The 23,602-nt window shown below is 38.0% G+C and overlaps 3 protein-coding genes across 3 annotated transcripts; 1 reads left to right on the forward strand and 2 right to left on the reverse strand.

Moving 5' to 3' along the window:
• Window positions 1-2,115: 2,115 nt before the first annotated feature.
• On the forward strand, window positions 2,116-8,817 carry LOC141810688 (putative polypeptide N-acetylgalactosaminyltransferase 8). The gene is made up of 11 exons (XM_074698447.1): window positions 2,116-2,308; window positions 2,559-2,805; window positions 4,435-4,601; window positions 5,216-5,399; window positions 5,497-5,694; window positions 6,983-7,097; window positions 7,546-7,731; window positions 7,837-7,974; window positions 8,250-8,345; window positions 8,413-8,577; window positions 8,653-8,817. The coding sequence occupies exons 1-11, from the start codon at window positions 2,116-2,118 to the stop codon at window positions 8,815-8,817; spliced, it is 1,854 nt and encodes a 617-aa protein (XP_074554548.1).
• A 1,772-nt stretch (window positions 8,818-10,589) lies between these two features.
• ada2b (adenosine deaminase 2b) lies at window positions 10,590-15,827 on the reverse strand. Its single transcript, XM_074698536.1, has 10 exons — window positions 15,791-15,827; window positions 15,086-15,458; window positions 13,801-14,020; window positions 13,508-13,718; window positions 13,294-13,421; window positions 13,097-13,187; window positions 12,353-12,461; window positions 12,111-12,268; window positions 11,274-11,476; window positions 10,590-10,932 (listed from the first exon to the last, which is right to left on the reverse strand). Exons 2-10 carry the CDS (start codon window positions 15,384-15,386, stop codon window positions 10,845-10,847), a joined length of 1,509 nt encoding a protein of 502 aa, XP_074554637.1. The 5' UTR covers window positions 15,387-15,458; window positions 15,791-15,827; the 3' UTR covers window positions 10,590-10,844.
• Window positions 15,828-16,030: 203 nt separating this feature from the next.
• Window positions 16,031-22,283, reverse strand: atp6v1e1b (ATPase H+ transporting V1 subunit E1b). The gene is made up of 10 exons (XM_074698231.1): window positions 22,144-22,283; window positions 21,965-22,026; window positions 21,171-21,236; window positions 20,363-20,472; window positions 20,075-20,141; window positions 19,873-19,962; window positions 18,634-18,702; window positions 18,383-18,477; window positions 18,197-18,284; window positions 16,031-16,804 (listed from the first exon to the last, which is right to left on the reverse strand). Exons 2-10 carry the CDS (start codon window positions 21,995-21,997, stop codon window positions 16,742-16,744), a joined length of 681 nt encoding a protein of 226 aa, XP_074554332.1. The 5' UTR covers window positions 21,998-22,026; window positions 22,144-22,283; the 3' UTR covers window positions 16,031-16,741.
• Between the last annotated feature and the right edge of the window lie 1,319 nt (window positions 22,284-23,602).

The raw sequence follows: 23,602 nt of genomic DNA on the forward strand, positions 1-23,602 counted from the left end.
GCTCCATCTGCCCTGTGTCATTTTCCACAGCAGAAAATTAACCTTAACTCCCCTGTCCTAACAAAATAACATAGTTTTTTTTTTTTTTAAAGGCCCTCTAATTAGCTTGCATGTTTACCTTGATATTTCTTTTGTTGACACCAAGTAGAAAAGTCAACAGAGAGGGTGTGTTGTGTTGATTCATGGTTTAAAGTCATGTTCATGTCATTAGTACAGCAGAGGTGTTTCTGTCGTGATGTGGTCAGACACATCATTAAATATACACCAGGTCTCAGGCCCCTTCTTTAATGTTTCAACACGAAACAAATTTAGAGGTTTAAGGAGAATCAGGAGACATGCATTTGAAACCCAAGGGCTAAGGGGTAACAAAAAGGCTAATGGGTAGAACTAGAATTTGATGTTAGAAGTGTAACATTTGAGGCTAATCGCCAAAGAGACATCAACCTGTCCTTCCATCCTTCATCATAGGGAATTTAAGCCATGCTAGCCCAGCATCAGGAGGAATGGCAGCAGAGTAGCATCATGCTACTCACAGAGACATGGCTAATGGAGCTAACACTGGACACCAACACCACAGAGAAAAGGTTTCACCTGCTGTTAACAGACAGGATTAAAAGGGAGTAAGACTGAACAGACTGGTGGAAAAGGTCAGCTCAGTCCTGGGCTGCCCTCTGGACCCTGTGGACCTGGTCTGTGGAGGTGGTGGCTGGCAGGGGACTGATGACGAAGCTGTGTCCTCTTGTTCCTCAACACGTCCCACAGGCCCTCTAACAAGCTTGCATATTTACCTTGATATCTCTTTAGTTGACACCAAGTAGAAAAGTCAACAGGGAGGGTGTGTGGTGTTGATTTATTGTTTAAAGTCACGTTCATGTCATCAGTGCAGCAGAGGTGTTTCTGTCTTAATGCAACCAGACTCATCATTAAATATACACAAGGTCTCAATAAACCCTCAGGCCAGGGAGCGCCCCTTTTTTAATGTTTCAACACAAAACGAATTTAGAGGTTCAAGGAGAAGGAGGGGACATGCATTTGATTCACCAATTAAGTTTTTTATTTTAAGTTTAAGTGCTAGAATTCTAAATTTAAAATATCAAAAGACAGAGGTAACAAAAGTAATTTTAGCAATCGTTTATTTCCACGGGTTTGTAGAAAAAATGAATAAATATAAACAAAAAACTAGTACTTACTAAAACATGTTATAAGAATTTCAATTGAAACACCATACCTAGACAGGCTACTTACTGTGGGGTGATCCTATTGCAAACCCACTGCATCACCCAGTGAGTTTCTCCTTTAGCATTACACTGCAAATAATCACTGCAACTAGTCACTGTAAATAGTCACTGCAAATCTACACTGCACCCAAGTAACCACCACCAGACCTATCACACCGCACACAACATGTGGACCCCACACATACTTCCCATTCAGGCAAACAGAGGCAATAATTGCCCTCACCTGACCTTACACAGGTCAGGTGAGGGTTATCTATTTGTTCAGACACATTTGGTCACACCACAAAGCTGGGAGTTTCTCACTATTTGCCTTTTGCTTTGTCAAAACTGAGTCAAGACTGTGAATACTGTCCATGATATAATTTATAAGCAGATGAATTTTTGTAGAACAATCATTTTCATGTGTTGACTTCTCTCTTCTCCTCACTGTCCACATTTTGGCTGGAAAAAAAAAAATCAGATTTTGCTTCACTACAAGAAAATTCAGAATTTTTTTTTTTTTAAGTATATGTAAAATAAAAATTAAGCTGCTTGAACAAAGGCCTCTCCAGTAAACATGGATGAAAGGTTACTGAGGTAATAGTATTGATGCTAGCTCCTGTCAACAACGGTTCGACTAAATAAGCTCCATGTGGGTGGAAAAACAAACAGGTCATAAGAAGGCCTCTGTTTCACCAATTAAAACAAATACAAAACTAATCCTTGAACAAAGCTCAATGTCAAAATATCAGGTCACACATTTTGGACCTCAGGGTGTGTATGTGAAGAAGGGGTGTTGACATGAGAAAAGAGGGAGAGCAACTGAAAATGAAGGTAGGAGAAATCTTCCTCCTCCATTCGTTCGACTTGAGGTTATGATTTGGAAAGAAGCAGCAGGATGAGATCTGGCAGGATTAAAGGATCACTTTTTATTTTAGCTGGGACTGCAGCTCTGTTGTACATAACCTCCATCAAGAGACAGATCAACAGCCACACAGAGAGATTCCAGAAAGCCCATCAGAATGACTCCATCAGGAGTCAGGGGATACTTCATAGGATGGAGGAAATGGAAGCCAGCATCCAAAAGCTGCGTGAGTAGAACAAACTTTTTAAGATTGGCATTAAATTCTCCTGTAAGGTGTTATATCAGGCTTTAAAACCAGACTGAAATAAGTATTTAGCATCTGTTTATGGCCTTCATGAGTTAAATTAATGGTGATTCATCATTTTCATGCTTGGACCGAAAGTTTATGGGAAAACCCCTTGTGTCTTTTCCCATCATCTTTCCTTTTATTCACATGTAGAATAATAAAAGAATCAACAACTCCTTTCTTTCCGCAGTGGCTCTTGTGGATAACATAGAGAAGAAAGAAAAAGAGGAAAATGAGAAAACAAAGATAAAGGAAGAGGAGAAGAAGGTGGTGAGGAAGCTCTACCCAAACTCTTATCTCTTTAAGAAATGGGGCGATGGTCTGTCAGAGGAGGAGCAGAAGGAGGCTGAGAAGTTGTTTCAGATGTACGGCTACAACGCATTCCTCAGTGACCGACTGCCCCTGAACAGACAGATCCCCGACACCAGACCCAAAAAGTAAGATGAAATGGTACCTTTGACGTTTTATATTTAAAAACTTTTTATGAAAGTCTCCAAAGGTGTATTAAATATGATTAAAGGGATGGCATTATGCTTTCCTGTATTTCAAACACAAAAAGTAACAATGCTGCATGTTAAATCTTCGTGAGACTTGCTGGAATTGTGAAATCATGGAATAAAGATTTTCTGATTCTGGTTCATAACACTTGAGGGGAGGGGGTTGGCCTCAAACACCAGGGTGTGACAATAGCTCTGCTCCAAACAGGCCTCCAGAGAGCCGATCACCAAAAGGGGAGTTAAGGGTTGTGGCGCAGGGAGCCTTAACCCTCTCAAGGCAGACTTTGCAGATTTGCAACAGTTAACTGCTAGTTACCTAACTACTCCACATTCACATTTTATGACTTTTTTTGTCTCAGAAGTACCACTGCAGAACATAGTTGTGCATTAGCAACAAACAGTTTCCCATTATCCCACGAATTAGCAGAGCTGTGTCACTTTTAACATGGCTGCCTCCCTGGTTTCACCAAGAGATTTTCAAGGCATCAATTTCATGTAAGTTTTACTACCGACCTCCATAAATTTGAAACCAAAACTGCATAAGATGAATACTGAATATATACAGATACAGTACATTCCAATGATTTTTTTCTGTTACTAAAACGTAATTTGAGCCTGAAAGGGTTAAGGCTGGTTAATGCTTGATGCGTCCCAGGGTCCACGCCCCTCACACAGCCCCTTTAAAATTTCCGCACCACCCACTGTCAAAAATTAATAACCTGCTGGATGGAGACGCATGGACAAGATGACGGAAGAACAGGATCTTCTAGTAGTCGAAGTGCAGAAATACAGGCATCTGTATGACTCTTCACACAGAGATCACCGTGAGAACTGAGTGAATAATTCATGGCTGGAAATTGCAGCCACTCTCGGCAGAGAAGAAAAATCGGTTTAACGAACCTGGAAAAATCTCCAGGACAGATATGTCATGTTGTAAACAAAGCCAAACTTATTCAACTCTTTTTCAGTACTCGGGTAGGCGTACATTTGTGATACACTGCCCCCTGCAGTTTGGAAATAGACACCTACGGACGGGGTGTTAAAAAGCATGAAAGGCCCTTGCATTCTCTTGCGCAGGAAGCATAACACAGCCTTAAAACACGAAGTAGCTAAAGACAGAGGGTGAAATAAGGCTTTTCTATAACACGGTGATAAAAACAGGCACATTTTTTAACCATAACGCGTGCAAAGCTACTACATCGGAATCAGACAGATGGTATAAAGTTTAGGGGGAAAAAAGTACAATGCCCCTCTTTAAGAACCAGGGGATTTTTAACTTAAGCAGCATAAAACACACATATTTGATCCTGATTGAGATCTTCTGCAGTGTAACTGTCAAAGCTGGTGAAACTTTTTTCCACACTTTTCTGCAAAATTTTGCCACCGTGTCAACAGGTAGGAAGATGTCTCTTTTCCATTGTTTGGTTTGGTTTAATCTCAATCTCACTTTGCTGTTACCAAGTAATCAACATTGTGCTGTAATTTCTACCATCATCCTTTAAAACTGAAAACAAGTTTAAGTCCTCTTAAATGATAAACAAATCTGATATGTCTGTCACCTCTTTACAGGTGTGCTGAGAAGAAGTACCCCCAAGACCTTCCCAGTATCAGCGTTATCTTAATTTACCTGAATGAGGCTCTTTCCATCATCAAAAGGGCAATCCGCAGCATCATAGACAAGACGCCGGCTAAGCTGCTGAAAGAAATCATACTGGTGGACGATCACAGCAGTAATAGTAGGTAGACTGGTTTTTAGCCTGCTTTTCAGGGGTTGAACATTACGATCATTTAGAGCAAAACAGATTAACCAAATTAGGCTGCTGTTATAGTTAACAGCAACGCAAAGTGGAAATTGTCCTTAAATCAAATGAAAGACTTTGTTTCATGCTAGTTAGTCAACAGACCTTTAGAGTCTTTGTAGGATCATATCATCAGCATATAAAATGAATGAAACTTCTGTTACAAGATCACAAGAATCAACAAAAAAAAAAACTTTCTTTCAAAGATTCAGAGGAATTGATACAACAATAATGTACCAAAGAGACACTGCCAAAAACAGTACTTAATGGTCATGCGTCAAAAACACGCAACTCTGTAGATGAAGTCACTGCATGGGCTCAGAGTAATTTGCCTGAACCAATTTTTTTTTTTACCTCATCACTGCTTCCCCAAAAACAGGTTAAGCAGTGCAAGAATAAAACAGGGAGGGCTTTGAACATCCACTGTAAACTTCTGGTGCTGGTTTTTGGGGATTAGAAATTTCAGTGACATTTTCTGGAAGGCTGGGTATTTAGCTGATTGTCAAGAAATAGTGGCAAATTTTCAGTTCATCAGATTTTTTCTCATACAGAGGATTTGGAAGGGAAACTTGATGAATACATCAGCTCCATCCATGAAGAGCGTCCAGGCCTGGTGAAGAGAGTCCGGCACTCGGAGCAGCTGGGACTCACACAGGCCAGACTGTCCGGGTGGAGGGCTGCTGTTGGGGATGTAGTAGCCATCTTGGATGCTCACATTGAAGTCCATGTGCAGTGGTTGGTTGAAGTGTTTGTTTTTCTCAGCTATTAGTTTGATTACCTGTTTCTGTGTTGTACAACAAACTGTACTTAACATTTCATCTTGTTTGCTCAGGGCAGAGCCACTGTTAGCTCGAATTAAGGAGGATCGCACTGTTGTACTGACTCCAGTGTTTGACAAAGTTAATTACGATGACTTGACACTGATCCCATACGTACCCTACGCACAAGCTTTTGACTGGGCCCTATGGTGCATGTACGAATCCTTCAGCCCTGAGTGGAGAGCTTTAAATGATGAGTCTGTACCAGCAAAGTAAGTGTTTTTCTGTTTTTCATTAACACGAAATAAAAGTCAATAAGGACTTTGTAAATTTGGGTGATTTTTCCAGTTTTCTTTGACAGGATAAGCAACAGCTACAAAAACAACATGTGATTTTTCTGTTTTAAGATAAAGAGGGATTAACAGTCTACGTCATCATGAAGATGCGCACGCATCTCGACCGCGGAAGCAGCATTTAGCTCCATTCATTCAGACGACTTAGCGTTTTTTAGACACTAAATTCAACCTGTTAGAAACATTATAATGTACGTTTTTTCTGTGGACAGCTGTCTAAAACAATACGACACAATAGAGGCGACTTCTGTCACGTTTCGACCGTTACAGCGCAACCGGTGTTCTGACGTTAGTAGCAACCATGCTAACTGGTGACTTTCAGCCGACGGCAGCCGTGTGATTAACGGCCGAGAGTCACCAGTTGACAGGGTCACACATTACATTGATACACCAGCGACGTCTGCGTGTGTGTAATTGAATGTGTATTCGTAATCCAACCTTAGTTAACCAGGTTTGACTGCAAACAAGCAATAATAACTGCTGATACTCAAAATACAGATTTGTCTTTGTTTATTTAATGAAAAAGTTGGTTTGGGGCTGAGGTTCTGACCAAACATGGACTCAATATGAACAGTAAATACTGAGTGAACCCATAAATTATGATTAACAGAAACCCATTTTATGACCAAATTAGGGAATATTATGAAACAATGTTTACACCCTGGTATGTCACAGTCTGATAAGTGTCCACGGATGATGCAGTCATGAGCATCGAGTGAGAGTTGTGTTGCCTCTCTGGGTACACACTAGGTTTCTCTGCTAAAAATGTCTGTCCACCTAATGTCTGTCCACTTGCTGATCTCTTCTGTCCACTCACTGCTATTTCACAAACCTTGAAGCATTTTACCGTCCGTCAAAGTGATGACATTAAGTTTAAAAACGTGTCTTTTGGTGGTTAAATCCTCCACATCAGTTGACAAACCATTATACTCCGCAGTGCTTCTGCACCCAAGTTGCGTGCGCATCCACCATTGTTGATAAGCAAATAATCCCTCTATACCTGTTAGAGGAAGTTAGTTAAGTTTCTAGCTTTGACAGTAGCTGGTCACTAATCATAGAAAAGGTCAGACATGAGATTAATATATTTTGGTCATGCCATCAATCTCTTTCCTCCTGTTATCCCAGAAGCTCAGCAAATGAGAAGAAAACCATGTGAGATTTATTTCTCATTTTATGCTAATTCTCATGTCTTCCATTCTTCCCTCAGGAGCCCCTCCATCATGGGGATTGTTGTTGCTGATCGTAAGTTCTTCGGAGAGATCGGAAGCCTTGATGGTGGAATGAAAATATATGGTGGGGAAAATGTGGAGCTGGGCATCCGGGTAAGAGTTTTGAAATGTCTCAAAGTGATTTTTTAAAATAGTCCAGCTAAATTTCTGTACGTGTAGAAGCCTTGCTCATTTAGAAGTGACCTTTTGTAGCCCTGCGAGAAAAGAGGCTTCAGGTACTTTCCTTTCAATAGCACCAGAAGAGTACAGAAGTAACAGAGGGAGAACTATTAGTTTTGCCAGAATGATTTTTTGTAATGTAAAGTAACATTATTTGATCAGGAGATCAACAGTCTACAGTATAACTGACAAACAGCAGCATGATAACTAAGTTAGAAGAATCCCAACTCAGGGTTTACAGGTGACCAAGAAATTACTCAAACCTGATGACAATGGTAGGCTAAGTTTAAAGTTTTTCTGAACATGTAACCCCTCTGCCAGTCAGAATAAGGTAGGCTGATTAAAATGTTTTTTTTATTAAGTTGTCTTTCATGTTTTGCAGGTATGGCTTTGTGGAGGTAGCATCGAAGTCATACCTTGCTCTAAAGTTGCTCACATTGAACGGGCACAGAAGCCTTACCTCCCTGATTTATGGTCAATGGTGAAACGCAACGCACTGAGGGTGGCAGAGGTGTGGCTGGATGAATACAAATATAATGTTAACATTGCCTGGGGCATTCCCCTAGAGGTAAAAGATCTGAATATAAACCTTTGGATTTATAAAAATGTTATAGAAATTACAAAGATTATTTTCTTGAACTTACTCTTGTTTCTTTCCTGCTGATTCACACAGAATCATGGGATAGATTTTGGTGATGTGTCTGAGAGAAAAAAGCTGAGAGAGAAGCTGAAGTGCAAGCCGTTTAAGTGGTATCTGGATAATGTTTACCCCTCGCTGGATCCTTTGGGCGGTGTGCTAGCTTATGGAGTGGTGAGTTGAACCTTCATCTGAAAAGACTTCAGTGAATCTAAATTAGCCTGCCACATGGTCAGAGAGCTTGATTTGGGACTTCTTTTGTGGACACTCTTAGCAAACAGGTTATGAAATGTCTAAATCAGCGGTTTCACCAGAATAAAGCATCATAGCATTTCCTCAGGGTTGCTCCTCTCAAACTACGTCAGATCATTAAATATTTATTAATATAAACTGGCTTTGTGCCAGTATTTATGACTGAAGCTTCAAACCATCTCTTTCTCTGTTGGCAGTTGAAAAATGAATTGACCATGGATCACTGCATTGACCAAGGCCCAGTGCCTGGAAACACACCAATTTTGTATCACTGCCACGGTTCGGATCCTCAGGTTTGTTTGCAAACTGACTGACTGGTTATGTGTAGTGTTTTGTACTAAGTGCTGCTCTTTTGTGCAGCACTGCTATTACATGTCTGATGGGGAACTCTACATTGGTGGTATCAAATCTCACAAATACAACAAAAACCGCTGCCTGGTGGATCCAGCCACTGGACCTGACCCGGGTCTGTATGAGTGCAAAACAGATCCAAAGGGCTTTCACATGCTGTGGGATTTCAAACAGGTAGAAAGTCAGTTTCAAAGTCTAAAATCGATGCATTTATCTTTTTATAATGTATGTGCTTATCTTCATCCCCAGGGTGGACAAATTCAAAACAGGGAAACAAAGAGATGTCTTGAAGTGGTTAAGGGCACTAATAGCTATTACAAGCTTGTTATTCAGAAGTGCACTGGTCAGACCTGGAATATACAACATCTAATCAAAGAGCCCTGGGGGATCGGAGAGAAGAAGACACAAAGATGAATAAGCCAAAGATCAAGAACAGCTGTTGGACTTTAGGGGACGAGTTTCTGGTGTTGAACCCCTTACTGCCTGGATTGATTGACAATTATTAAAGTAAATTGTTTTTATGTGTTTTTGCATTCTTACAGATGTTAAATTAAGTGGAGATTGTAAATTTGAGTATTGTACACACAATCGTTATAACTAAGTTACTTTATAAATAAAGACATGAGAAGTTCACCCTTTACCAATATTCTGTGACATAGTGGATCTAATATGATCTTTGGTTTGTGTAGAATATGAATTAATAGGTAATAATGAGATACATAGATTATTTCAGCTGCATCAAGACCTGACAGGGCATGTGGGAAATGTGCAACAACAGGCATCAAGGGGTTAATTCTGGACATCATGGATGGAGAAAGAGAAGTTATGTCCTGGTTCTCTGTCATGGAAAGTGTTTCATGTTTTTTTCTTTTGTTTTTTTAAGTTATATTTTGGACACTTTTTTTAATAGGACAGCTGAAGAGAGAAGAGGGAGACAAGCAGCTAACTGTTGAGGCTAAACAATGAGGATTATAGGCTCTTTGTATGATGATGATGATGATGAGCATGGTTTTATTCATTATTGCGCATGTTTTAGAGCAGGGGTCTTCATTTACTTTCATAGGAGCTGTTAAGCCTCAGCTCACCTGGATTAAAGTCATTCAGGAGACACAAAATCTATTTTATCTTCACAAGACAATTAAGTGTTTACTATTATGAATTCTATAAACAGGTAAAATCTACTGAAAAATTATCCAAACAAGATTTTTTAATTTATGTAATAGTAGATGTGATGTCTAAGTTTTTTTATTTTAGATAAATTTGCAAATTTAAAAAAAATGTTGATATTCCTAATATTTCTAAAAAAAAAAAAAATTGCAAGAATTTCAGAAAATTTTAAAATGTAATAAATGTTCAAAAACAAAATCATTTTTTACATTTAAAAGGTAAGAAAAAAATCAATATTAAAATTGAAAAAAATGTGAGTTGTCATTTAAATGAATCCATCCACACAGAATTAAAACCTGTATTTTCTTCCAGATTTGTCTTTTTGTAGATTTAGTTATCTTCCCAGGGTTGTAAAACTTGAGGTTAGCCACAGGTGCATGGAAAGTTGGTGGGCTGTTGATGTTGTAGGGGTGGAGGTAGAGCGGTGGCAGGCTTTATTGACAGAAGGAGCCACTGCAAAGGAGTCAAAGAGCCGCACGAGGCTCCAGAGCCGCAGGTTGAAGACCCTTGTTTTAGAGCAACGAAATTACATTTCAGTTACATCCCGTCTCAGAACATACAGTGACAGACAGAGGGGAAGGATAAGAGTGGGAGAACTGGGGGGCAGCAGCGCCCCCATTCAGGTGAGAAAAGGGATGCAGGCATGTAGAGAAAAAAACAAGAGTCAATTTCAGACTATGCTGTCGAAGATGAGGGCATAATTTGAGATTAAGAAAAAAAACACCTCTGCATATAAAGCACATGAACAACAAACAAAAAATCCTCAAAGACCTGCTCATATGTCATTGCACAGACACTGAAGGGCGCGCTCGCAGCCTCACTTGGGCGCATGCGCATCAACCCTCAGCAGCTGAACCGCAACAGAGCCAAAGAAGGCGTTAGGCCTGAGGTTGTGTGTGTGCCATGTTATTTCATGTGTGTGTGTGTGTATGTGTAAGCCTGTGGACTTCATCTCCACCCAGACTGGTATAGGCTGCTTTAACTGTGAGTGAAACAGTGTTCTGAATCTTACCCTAAATATTTGAGTGGTTGACCAATATCACTAAAAATATGAGGTCCCACTTTGCTTTTTGTTTGAATACAAAAACTTCCCCATCCTGACATCAGGTCTATCAGAAGTTGTCATTTCTAAACTTATTTCTACCTTTTTTTCCCTCAAAGATCCTACAAAGAGTTTAAATGAAGGCTGCTTTTGGACTGTAGGTGTTAATTTATGTTTAATTCTGTTACAAGTGTGATTCAAGTCAAACAGGATCCAGAAGGGGAATTTGTCATCATTGGTTAGAACTGATGAAGGCGTCCCATTGTTTCTGCCACAAGGCCAGACCTGTTTCTTTCAGGTGAGCTGGCAGTGAGCTGTACCTGTAGATAGAAGAAAACTTTCATGAGTTTTTTTTTTTTCAATGTGTATGTGTGTGTGTTTGTTTTTTGAATATGAGTAATTTAAAAAAATGATTTATGCTTTCCTATGTTTTAACATAAGTCTAAAGCAACAATGCTGTATGTCCATTTAAAACGTGCTGATTATCAAACTGCTTCATACTCATATGTTGTAGAAATCCCTGCACCTGTCTGAAAAATTCTTCTTATCTTTATGAGATCTTCACGTTAATTTTCCTCCTCACACTCCTCAATGAATACACAGCTTGCCCAGTTTGCATTACAACATGAAACTAACCACAGCAAAGAATCATGAATCTTACTTGATAGAGTTTGCAGCGAGCTCCTTCAGAGTGCCCAGGTTAGTTTTTAACCCTCCGATGCCAACAAAGGCTTCATAGAAATCGTAGGAGAGTCCGGTGGTACCGAACATAGATGGGTCATCAGAGCTGATCACCAACGGGTGGCCCTCAGACATCAGCACAGCTGCAGGATGGTTCCGAAGGTCCGATACCAGCTTCAGCACCTGCAGGTTAGAGGTTGATCACAACCTGGTAATGAGTGTGTGAAGACCCAGAATCTTATTTCTTTATTTATTTGTTAATAACAAAAAACGAAATATTCTTTGCAATAAATAAATTTTTAAAAAACGTGAAAAATCAGGCCTAATGAAAAATTTTAATTCCCATCATTTCTTACCTTGCTGGACTTGTGGTGATACATTGCAAAAAAACTGAATCTTAAGTGTTTGTATCTTCTTTTCTTGTTTCTCTTGTTTTTCTCTTGTGTTATTTAAAGACAAAAATGAGGTCTGAATTACTTGCTAAAAGTTTTTTTTTGTTGTTGTTTTTTTAAATCTACCAATGGCACAAGAGAAAAGTCACTTTTATTAAGACATTATTCTAGTTTCAAGCAAATTTTCAGGCAAACTTTTCTTGTTTCCTTAGCGGATATATTTTACTTGTTACATACAAGCAATTCAGACCTCATTTTTGCCTTTAAAAGACACTTGAAACTTGAAACAATATGTTTTTCTGGGCTGACCAGTTGAATGTGGCTCTTACCAAGTAAAACACTTGATAAGATTTCAGTTTTTTTGCAGTGTAGCTAGCCCACGTGACTTGCAGAAAAAAAAAGGAGCTTACTGCAGTTTTTCTGACCTGGTTTGAGATGGGGCACAGTTCCACAGCCACATTTCTTTTCCTGGAAATTTCTTTCGCAAGTGGATGGTGTGCCAAAGCATAGCCATGTCCGATGCGTGTGGTGTTGAACAGAAGGGCGTCAAGAATATTTTGATCCACATCGGTGCCTTCATCATCTGCAAATAAACACACACAGTGGAGTTTAATAATACAGTCTGTTTTAAAAAAATGAAGTATCTGAGCTCTTTGGATTCACCCACCTGTCTCGCCAGCGTGAAAGAAGTATGGTAGTGTGACACCCAGATCAGCGGGCAGGGAAAGAGCCTCCCTGAAGTACCAAAGAGTCCTACCACTGTCCTCCCTTCCAACCTGGAAACCAGTCAATCTTCTTTAAATTAGTGAACTTACAAAGTCTTACTTCGTGGTTTTGAAGTTTTTTTTTTCTTGCAGGTGAATTTTAGTTACCCTTCACCTCTGTTATATAGATAGAACCATCCTATTTCAAGCTCCTGTGTGGAGTTTATAGTGGTTATGAAAATGCTGGATGAAATAAATAGTGATGCTTCTAAATAACTTTCAAAAACACAAGAAAGAATATCTGAAAAATGTTTGTTTTTGATATTTTTTGTTCCTTTAAATCACCCCAGGAGAGTAGATGTCAGCCAAAATGAATATCTGTATGCTTGATTGAACAAGTACATACTTCAGTACATACTTTTTCAGGAACATACTCAAACACCCTTTTTTACATTCATCAGTATATAAATTCTTGATGAATGATTTACCTTTTTTAAAAAATGGTACTTAGCAACATACATAAGATAACAGCAAAGAGAGGACAGGTACTGCTTTGGCCCACAGGGGGCACCAAAGTCAACATTAACCAAACAGCTCTTGAAACAAATCAAATTAAACTATCATAGCAACGAGACCAATAACTTCACTGAACAAGAGTTTATGATTATAACCAAATTAGAGATCTAACAAGACAAATTATGTCTCACCATATCAAATCCAGCAACAACATCTGGAAAGTTCTTTTGGAGCTGAATGGCCTCTTTCACTGCGTCCTTGACCTCAGATACTCCCAAAGCCCTGAAATTAGTAATAAACAGAAACATAAAACAAACCCCAATCCTAACTCTAGTCCAAACCGAGACCAAATGTGACTTCTTGGGGTCTCTTTCCTGCTAAAATTTACCTGTTTACAGAAATTATGATACGAGCTCCAAGAAAGTCTGGATGGTCTGCTTTGAATTTCTTAATCACTTCTTGGAAGATGTTCAACGTCCAGGCTTTGTCGTGAATGGTCCCATCAAGCTCATATGTCTGAAACATAGAATTTGATTGATTTATCAGAATCTAGAAATAAAACCTAACCTTGAAGGATGTGAATAACCAAAACAACCCTTTACCTTCGAGAGGCCGCTTCTCAGTTCTAGATACATGATGTTATCATGCTGAAGCTCCTCTAGTCCCCTGTAGAAGTAGTCCCTCAGTACAGGTGTGTGTGTGATCAGCCCTGCAGCTGCAATAAATGCTTTCTCAAATTTCTCCCAAACGATGTCCTGGTTTGGATACTCCCCTTCCGGGTCTTCAGTGAACAATGTGAGGTGCTGCATTAAACTATCCAGAAATAAATTTCCAGGTTAAGTTTTCAGTTATGTTTTTATTTAAATGATCAGGAGATGATATTGTCTTACTCTACCTTTTATCAAAGCCAGTGGGGTCTCCTATTTTTGCTCTCAAAGTCTCAAGTAGCTGCCAGTAAAAGCAGTCCCATCGTGGGAAAGGCTGACGGTCAGAGAAGAAGAAACGGACTGAGTTGTCCCAAGTGAAGCATATGTAGCAGTTTGGTCTGTAGGTGGCATTTGTTACCAGCCAATCAACACTGACTAGAGTGGACTTGTGGATGTGGAGAGCGGCACCTGTAACCAAAAGAAGTACATAAAAGTTCAAATTCAGGCTGGTACACTGGGCCTTATAACAAAAAAATATTTAAGGTAATAATGTAACTTTTAAACGATCCACTAACGTGTACATATATAATTCTAACATACTAAAGACAATATTTAAAACATGATGACTGATGGTTAATCTTAAACTAAAAAGAATTTGGGGAAAATTTCCCAAAATAAATCGTAAAAAAAAAAAATACAGAAAAAAGAATACTGAGTTTGAACCAACATAACTTTTCTTCCATAAAACCTTGACTCAATAGGTTTTATACACACGATTTGAGTACTTAATTTCCCGCATACTTGGAAAAAGGACACACTTGAACATGCACATACTTTTTTAGGTATGAATGTAATCAGATACACACATGTACACAATTAAATAAAAACATACTCAATTAAGTGCATTCCTTTTTAGGTAGATATTTAGATAAACATTGGTTCATCTATTTACTTAATTATGCAGTGTTCAAGTACATACCCAATAAAGTCCTCTCTTGTTCAAATAAATATTTGATCAAATAAGTACCTAAGTATGTATGTCTTCATATATATGATTAAGAAAGTACTTGTTTTGGTATCTACTTTACAAATATTTACTTGTTCTTTTGTACTCATACATAAGAAAGTGCTTGTGTAGTGTTAATTGTTCAAGTACATACGTCGTTACGGTCTGCTAAAGTACATACTCAAGTATGTACTTGTACTAGTGCATACTTATGTCCTTGTTCTAGTATGCACATTTTTAGGTATGATATCAAGTATAAACATGTTAGAGTACATACTTAGGTACTTCATGAAGTACCCTTTTTGAAAAATAATTTATTTGATTAAGTTTTTACTTAATCGAAACTTAATCAAATAAGTTTTGATTATATACTTGCTTACAAACCTATAATTTAATCAGAACGACAGCAAATAATTATCAGTGTACGTCTAAATGTATTCATCTATTTGCTTGTAACCTATAAACACCTGCAACAATCTTGTTACACTTTTATGTGCAAAAATCAAAGCAGTGGCTTGTTTTCTGACCTTTAGGCATCTTCTGCAGCAGCTTAAAGATGGAGCTTTTTTCGATGAGATGCTTTGCTTTAAAAAAGTGAACAGCAGGTGGAAATGGAGCAGCTCTCATTTCTTGCTCCTTTAATTGATGAAGATAAGCATCTATCCTCTGTTCTGCTGGTGTCAGAGTCACTCTGCCCCCAGTCTGTCGAGATGCCTCCTGGCGCATCAGTAGCTGTCTCTGAGCGGGATCAGGCATCGCATCAATCACTCTTACAAACCAGAGGAGGGACACATAAGTGACCACAGCCTGGAGTAGTGAGTGCACCATGTTCTTGAAGCCACAGGATGGTGCTAGAACATGATCACACCCGTCTCAAGAGCAAGACCACTGCATTTACTTCTGAAAAGAATGACACACTCTGTTAGATGTACTCTGTTGACAAATTATAGTTTTTCCTGCTTGTAGGAAATGCTGCTTTAACCTCTTTTAAAAGGTAAATAGATTTGGCAGACTTGTTCTAAGGTTATCAACACGACAGCATGCTGCTCGCCTTGCATTATGGTGCTGACTAAGCCCATTCAGAAGTCCTAACTTGACTACTTTGCTTTCAAAATAACCCCAAGATAACTGGAGTGAAGAGCTTAACAACCCGCTTATCTTTAACCAAAACTAAACAAGGACACAGAAATCTCAGAGGCAGATCTAACTACTTTAAAAAACATTATACTCACAAGAGTATTGGTTCCGATGTCCTAGCTCTGCTGTCTCTCAAAAGGCTCTGCTTGTTTTCCACACAAACTTCCGCTTTCAGCCTGGCCTGTCAGCATAATACTCGCAGGAGGAGGATAGTTGGAGCATTTTTGTCTGACAGATACCATGTGATAAACTAATGGATCAAGCATGAATGGCCAGTGTTGTGAAATGGAGTGAAAACCGGACATCTCTCACAAAAAAGAAGCAGGAAATGATACTAATGATTTATAATTTATTAGGTTTTACTTTTCCACAATATAACATATTCAGTTTGAAACACAATCAACAAAAGAAAAGAACAAAAAAAACGAGAAAAAAAAAACACATGTATAATTTATTCAGGAAACCTCATATACATACAGTACATCCTTTGGAATGATAACTCCCACGTGTTTAATACATGTCAGAATAATGATGTAACATCAATAAATTAACCCTGCAAGGTCATGTCTGCCCTTCAGTTTTGTTACAGGGGTGTTGTTTTTTATCCTTTGAGAGTGGTGGAAGCAGATAACCATCATCAACACAACGCCCCATACAACTTGTAATGTGGGGTAGTGAGCTTTGAAAATGGGAAACAGTGGAAAGCTGTTGTCTTTGTAATGAAATCTAATCCAATAAGAGGACAACATGTCAAGCAACCAACCAATCCTGTCGCTCCTGACCAACCGGTGTAAACTGAGACCCTGCAAAGGAGAAGCAGTGGAGTAAACGTGTCATTACAGCTGTGCAGAACATGTGATGCACATCTGTAATGTTGAGTTGCAGCTCCTGCGAAGTCCCTTGATGCACAGAAAAATACAGCAATACACCACACAACAATGAGTCTCTTTCACATCAGTTATTTCACAGACAGAGGAATGACTTCTTTCATAAGACAGAATAAAAAATAAAAGATGGAGTTTATTTCTCTGATACAGCGCAGGTGTTCAGTCCATAAACTTGCGGTTTGGGTTGGCACCGAAGAGAGCCACTCGGATTTCAGGCATCATCTGCAAACACAGAAACACATGGCTTATCAGAAGGGTGAATGGTTTTCTCTGTTGACTTCACCAAAATATGCCCAATAAAGTCACCATTTTAAAAAGTTGAATATGTTTATGTAGGTTAAAATCTAAAAAACTACAGGTATAGAAATAACTAATTGTACGAAAAGCACCCTATTTTCTCTGTGCTGACTTATTTACTCACACCAGAATATTTCAAACTAAGAGATAAGAGACATCAAAAATAACCACATAGAAAGAGTCCATCCTAATGCTGATGGTTTTGTTTCCACTTGTAAACCATGAAGACACATTCATATTAATTTCAGTCTACTTCATAACTGTTTAAAAAATTACAGGAGCTTTAAAATATATTTTTTATGGAACATCAAAAGATTCATGATTACATTTTTGAAATAAATGCCATTTTGATAAATAACAGACAAATATATAATATGGCCATTAAATTTCAAATTAAGGCAATATTATTAAAACAAATATTTTTTATTATTCTTTAATATAAAATTATTATAATTAAGTGTTTTATAATGATTATCTTAACAATTTTAAATAAAGACTTTTTATTTATTTTCCAAGCTCTTATAAAATGATTGACAGACCAAGTCATTATACTGAAAAATGACATTATGAAATAAAAATTGACTTCATAAATTTATTTATTTTATAAAGGCATTTAAAATAAATAAGCAGTCATCATATTTAAAAGTATGAAATTGTTAAAAAAAAAAACCACTATGAAATAGTTAATTAAAACAGTTCCATAGTAAAGAATTATAAAATGCATTTTATAATAATATTGCTGTACTTTACAATTTAATGGCCATATGTATTTTATTCAAAATGGTTTTTTTTATTTCTTTATTTATAAATCTTTTGGGGTTCCATAATTTTGAACCATTGATGGTTTCATTTATGTGAAGCTTTTGTTTCACTTTCTTACTGATGTGTTTTATCAACACTCTGCTTACATGGCAAACACTCTCCAACTTAATAAAGTGAGAAACAAACACAATTCAGAAAAACACTCAATCTTGTGACAAACCAAGACTTAAAAGTTCAACTATCACGAGCGTGTCTTTAATCTAGTTTGGTCAGAAGCTTCTTTTGTCACAACAGCATTCCTCAGACAACACTTGATTGAATTTATGACCTTTGGTCGTTTGTTCTGGTAGAGTTTCCTTACAATTTTTTTAACTTTAATTCGACAAGGAAACTCGGAAGAACACCATGACAACAGAACTTAACAATAAAACCTAAAAAAAAAAGAATTCAGGTGAAAAATAAAGGAATTAATTAAACTTTCACTTGCAGAATCTCAAATACAAATGAAAGCTTCACTGACATTATTACTGTCACTTTAACTTTATTGATTCCTACCTGCTGAGCCATAAGGTCCAGTCTGCTCTCCAGGGTGTTTGACACCTTAATCTTCCCGTCAGCGTTATAGATCTCAACACCTCCGGAACTGATGGAAACACACACAAAAAAAAAGATGTGACTTAAAAAAATATGATTCATTTAGACAGAGTAAATCTAATTTGTGTCAAATGTTACGCAGCTTACACGTCCGCAGGGATGAAATTGTCCTGGTCAATGCGGACCTCCAGGTTGTTCTTCACAGCTGCTTTATAGATGGGAATGTTCCTCTGGATTGAGGCCTGGGAGGGACGAAAAGCCAAGATACGAGTCAAAGGTAGATTAAAAGCATAAAGACCTTTGCTGTATCAAAGTTTGTTGACGTTTTGAGCAAAATTGTCTGAGAAAAAGGACAAAAAGACTTGCAGTTCTGAGGATGCATTAAACAAAAAGCTTACCTGTACCAACTGCACGTCCTGTTTACGGCAGCGGATGGTCACTTTAGGCTCCAGAAGCTGATAAAATCCCTGTTAGGATGACAGATAATGACACGACAATCAGTAATTCTACTGTCACAGACTCCTCTTTGCTCATATGTGAAGTACAGCTCATTCACAGAAACAAAAGTAGTAACAGTTCTTAGTAGAGCAACAAACAGTAACCAAATAATTCCCCCCTGAGGCTCAATTAAGTTTTATCTTAAAGCAGGAGCTTTAAAATGACTACACATTTAAAGATAAAATATTTCTTTCAGGTGTTGTATCAAATTAAGGAATTGTTGACCTTGTTACCTCTGCTGAATTGTCTGATAAAATAAAGTTATGAAATACAAGAATGGAATAAATTACATAAATCAGCTGTGCAAAAGCATCTCTTAGTTTTGAAAGAGAATGTTTCAGTGCTTCTGAGAAAAAAAAACTGTTGTAAAATATAAGGGATAATGAAAAAAATCCTTTTTCTTTCTTTCTTTTACTTTTTTTCTTAGGAAAAATAAATAAAGCTTTTGTGAGGGACTTTTAGTGAGTTTGAAATTTGGTATACCTTGCGTACAAATTGGTTTGTCTCATCTCTTGTTGAATTAGTCTCAGACATGTAAACCCAATATACCCTACGTATTTATTTATTTATTTACAAAAAGGCTCAGCGTGCTCATGCACATGCTGATATGGCCTAACACTGTGTTAAGCCCTCGAACAGTTGGCCCCAGTTTTAGTCCAACCTGGACCCCACTTTCTCGTGTCACTCCATTTCCTGCTCTATCCACCGTCCTGTCCTCAAAAATAAAAGCTTATAAAAAACAATGTAAATAAAAAAGGGAGGTTGCAAAAAAAAAAAAGGGGGCTTCTGAGCAGCCTAAAATCAATCTCTGTATCTAATACCATCCCTATATCAATGGATGTTTTCCTCATAAATTACTGTGTAGAGTTAGTCTTTATATTGGTGGCCTATTTTTCTCTTTTTGTCACTGAGAAGCAGCATTATCATTTTTGTGGCTTTAATTTTCTTTTTCTATTTCGGGTATGAGTATAACCCATCATGTGTTGCCACATTTCTTCGCTTTAGTTTAATGATATATGTACATTACTGACTAGCCCCTAAGATCCTCTATCTTTCAGCTCAATTTTTCCCTTATTGCATAAGAACACACAAGGTCTGCAAATCAAATAAGATACAGTAGGAGCAAGAATTTAACAAACCTGCAAGATCAGTCCGTCCAACAGAGCGGGATACCTGGACTGGTCTTTTGCAACATTGCCGAGCCGCTGGCGGGCCTCATTCAGCATGTCCTGAAATCACACATTCACACAATGCTTGTTTTTTTTCCCAGCAGAGGAGTGTTTCAAAATTCAACTCTGAGAAGAACAGTCAGTAAGAACAGATAAAAGCACTGCTCCTCACCGAGATCATATCATCACGGGCCTTCAGCACCTTCAGTCGAGCCTGGTTCATCAGGTTAGACATTTGGCTGTGACATGGACAAATCACAAACACATTGGGTCAATTTAGATGACTATCTCTGTCCATGCGGAAACACTGGAGACAGTTTGGGGCCAGGTTACAACAGAGTCATTGTGAGAAGAAGCAACTAAATAAAATTAGGGAAACTCAGTGTCATGCATACAGATATTTCTTTGTTCTTAAAAAAGGAGGACTCCACGTGTTCTGTGATTTGTCTCCATGACTCACATTTTCTTCTGCTGCTCGATCTGCTTCTCCTTCTTCTCGTAGTACTCCATTATCTTCAGCCTCTGAGTCTGCACCAGGCGACCTTTCTCAATGTTGAACTCTTCCTCAGCCTACAGGAGGAGACACGGTTCATTTAATGTGGAATCAGTGTTTTCTGTTTAATACAAAAAATACAGCAAATTCTTAAACTTTTTTTATTCAGTTTTGTTCAAAAATGTAGATACAGCTGAGGCACAAGCCATGTTTCACTCGTGATCAATCAATTTGTCAGAGACGGACAAAATACTTTAAAAACATCAAAACAAGATCACACAGATAGGGTCTTCAAATACAAAATTTCAACATATCTAATCAAATTGTGTTAAAAAAATGCAAAAGGAAAATCTAAAAAAGGACCCTCATTTTTGTCAGTATTTCTTGTTGTGCTTTACTGCCCTCTAGTGGGCACTCACACATCTTCTGATGAGGATAATTTTCAACTGTTCTATAAATCATTTGGGAAGTGTTTTGTGTAGGTAGAAGTGTCTGTTTTGTTTGGTTATAGTGTTAGTGTATGTTTGCTCTAAAACATCTTTAATTGTTTTGTTTATCCTTGTGCATAAGCTGTGAGGATTGTGACGTCAGGGCAGTGCCTGTTTGAATAGAAGATTAAATAAAAACTGTGATTTTCCCTGTTTTTGCACCTTCAAGTCTAACTCTCCACATCTTAGACATTTTGCTTGTGGTGAAGTATTTCTAAACTACTGAGTACGTACTGGAGGTTGTAGTAGTTTTTCTATTACTGTCAGATAACTTCATGTGTTTATACCTTTGCATCAATTTCTTCTGCCTTCTCATTGGCCTCCTGTTCAATGAAGGCCATCATGTGCTTGATCTGGAAAGAGGAAGAAGACACATTTATGAAAAAATTAGACTCACTTTTCATTAAAAACGTACAGTAAGAGCATTTTTTGCCATTCGAAAGCACGGGACTTCATTTTTTAGCTTGAATCTCTCTTGAACACTTTGGTAAGGGACATCTTTATCACAACGAAACCCCAAACTTATTCCACACCCTGCTGTGATCTCAATCTGTCACTGCAGTGTGGAATGTTTTTGTACATGCCACAAACACTAACCCCACATCTTTCAGATATATACTGTTTTCTTTTGAAGCTTTACATGAGTCGCTTTCCTGGAGGTCATTTTAAGTGTTTTCTAGTGGACTGTAGTGTCCAGACAGTGGCTCACTTTAAGTTCCTCATCAGGCCCTGGCATGTGTTCATCATGTGACCATCATGGAATATGATCCTCTGTATCACAGTACTCTGAACCAAAACGGACAGCTTATTCAGCCCTTACTCATTTTTATGTACAAATTCCACTTTACTTACACCTACAGTTGGTGTTTTGGCTAATTTTGCTGTTAATTTAGATGCTAACTAAGTGCATCTCTTTCAATGTCATTCAGGTTTGACACACACATTTCGAGGAAATTTAGCAGCTACTGGAATTTTCGCTGCGTCATAAAACGATTTCTTACACACTTAAAATGTCTTCATACATTACCAGAATTAAAAATGGTGATAAATGTCATTATTCAAGGTGAAAACGCTTCATTACCTGCTTCTGTACATCGGCATCGCTGAGCGCCATGGTTGCAGCTGTCAAAGATCGGCTTGGGCCTGCGACGAAAAAGCAAACAAAGCACAATTTAACACATAAAAAGATGAAATAAATCAAAGATGAAAACACTGGTATTTAAATTTGGTATTTCTAACGTTACAAGGTGGATTAAATACCTCAAAATCCCAGACGAAGAGGTATGAATTAATCGCTGCAGTCGTGACTCGTAAAGATGTCTACGGAGGATCAGCTGATTTGCAGCGTCACATGATGTTTACTTCCGGTAAAGCAGCCAATCGGGTGCGAGATGGTAGACGAGCTTATCGTAGTGTAAAAAGGGACAAAAATAGGAAAATAATGACCGAATTCAAGGTAGTCTGACAATATTATCCATATGTTTCGGGTATTAAGAAACAGAACGTCAAATTGTCTTTGACATGAGATAATTTTGCTTTTGCTTTGACGTTATGTAAATATATAGTTTAATCATTCGTTTCCCATTTACCTTGTTAGAAATTGTTGACCCAATTGTTTCCGTATCTAAACTATTGTATTTATCAATTCGTAAAAAAAAATATATATTTTTTTTTTATTCAAAGGCCTTGTGATAACTTAGTTATATCAAAATAGTCTTCTTCATGTATTTGATTGTTCATTATCTACACTTCTAAATTGGATTACAACAAAAATCAGTTGTTTCCAAATGCTATTTCTCTCTTTCTACAGACAGCCTGATATTACAGAAATTTGACTAAGAAAACATGAAACTAACTGGCAAAGTTTGGCAGTGTAAAACAAGATCTTTTCTTTTCACTGCTAAAAACTGTTTCTTGGATTTATTTTGTTGCGAGCACAGCTTGGCAAGACTTATGTCCTTTTGACAGTGGGTAACTATGCTCATGTGAAACAGTCTTAATTGTTTACTTTAACTCTTTCCACAGTAGTATTTGAAAACATAAAACACAAGTTTAATAGTGTCTGAGCATTACGATGGGATTTTGTATGAAAAAAATCCTAAAAGCCAAACTTGAATGAAGTTCTTTTGTTTTTTGTTTGTTTTGACACTATCTTACCTTGAATTTGCTCCACATGTGAATTCAGCATTTTGCTGTTGTAACTAAAAACTCTGAACTGTGCTATTTTTAACCCTGACTCTTTCCCTGCAGTTGAAGTGTGCCTCAGGTGTATTTTCAAAGCACCAAACACACAGAACAACTGATCCACAAAGTTAAATACAGCATAGAGAGTGTCCAGGACAAAATGGAGGAGGCAACATGAAACAAATAATGAATCACATGGTGTCACTGGGCAGATGGCAGAAGGTCAGGTCAAAGGTTTTAAGCTGACTGGTTGTAGCCGCTGTTTACCTCAGTAAACCCTCCTGGCATAGTTTCCAGTCTGGTAACGTGTCTCTCCAGCAGAGGGAAGTAGAACTTGAAACGTCCAGCTTTAGAAATAGCTCCTCTCCCAGACTGACACACGTTTTCCACCCGGTGCCACACTGAGGACTCACTGATAATCTGCTTTTTGGACTGTGATTACTAAACTTCACAGATTATTGTTCACATGGATGAAACACAGTACACCTGATGCCTGTTGACCCCAAAGACACACAGACTAGAGACTAACTCAGAA

Source organism: Halichoeres trimaculatus, unplaced genomic scaffold (genome assembly GCF_033239565.1).
Source record: "Halichoeres trimaculatus isolate MK-OKI-2021-1 unplaced genomic scaffold, fHalTri1.1 fHalTri1_scaffold_21, whole genome shotgun sequence".
NCBI classification, from domain to species: Eukaryota; Metazoa; Chordata; class Actinopteri; order Labriformes; family Labridae; genus Halichoeres; species Halichoeres trimaculatus.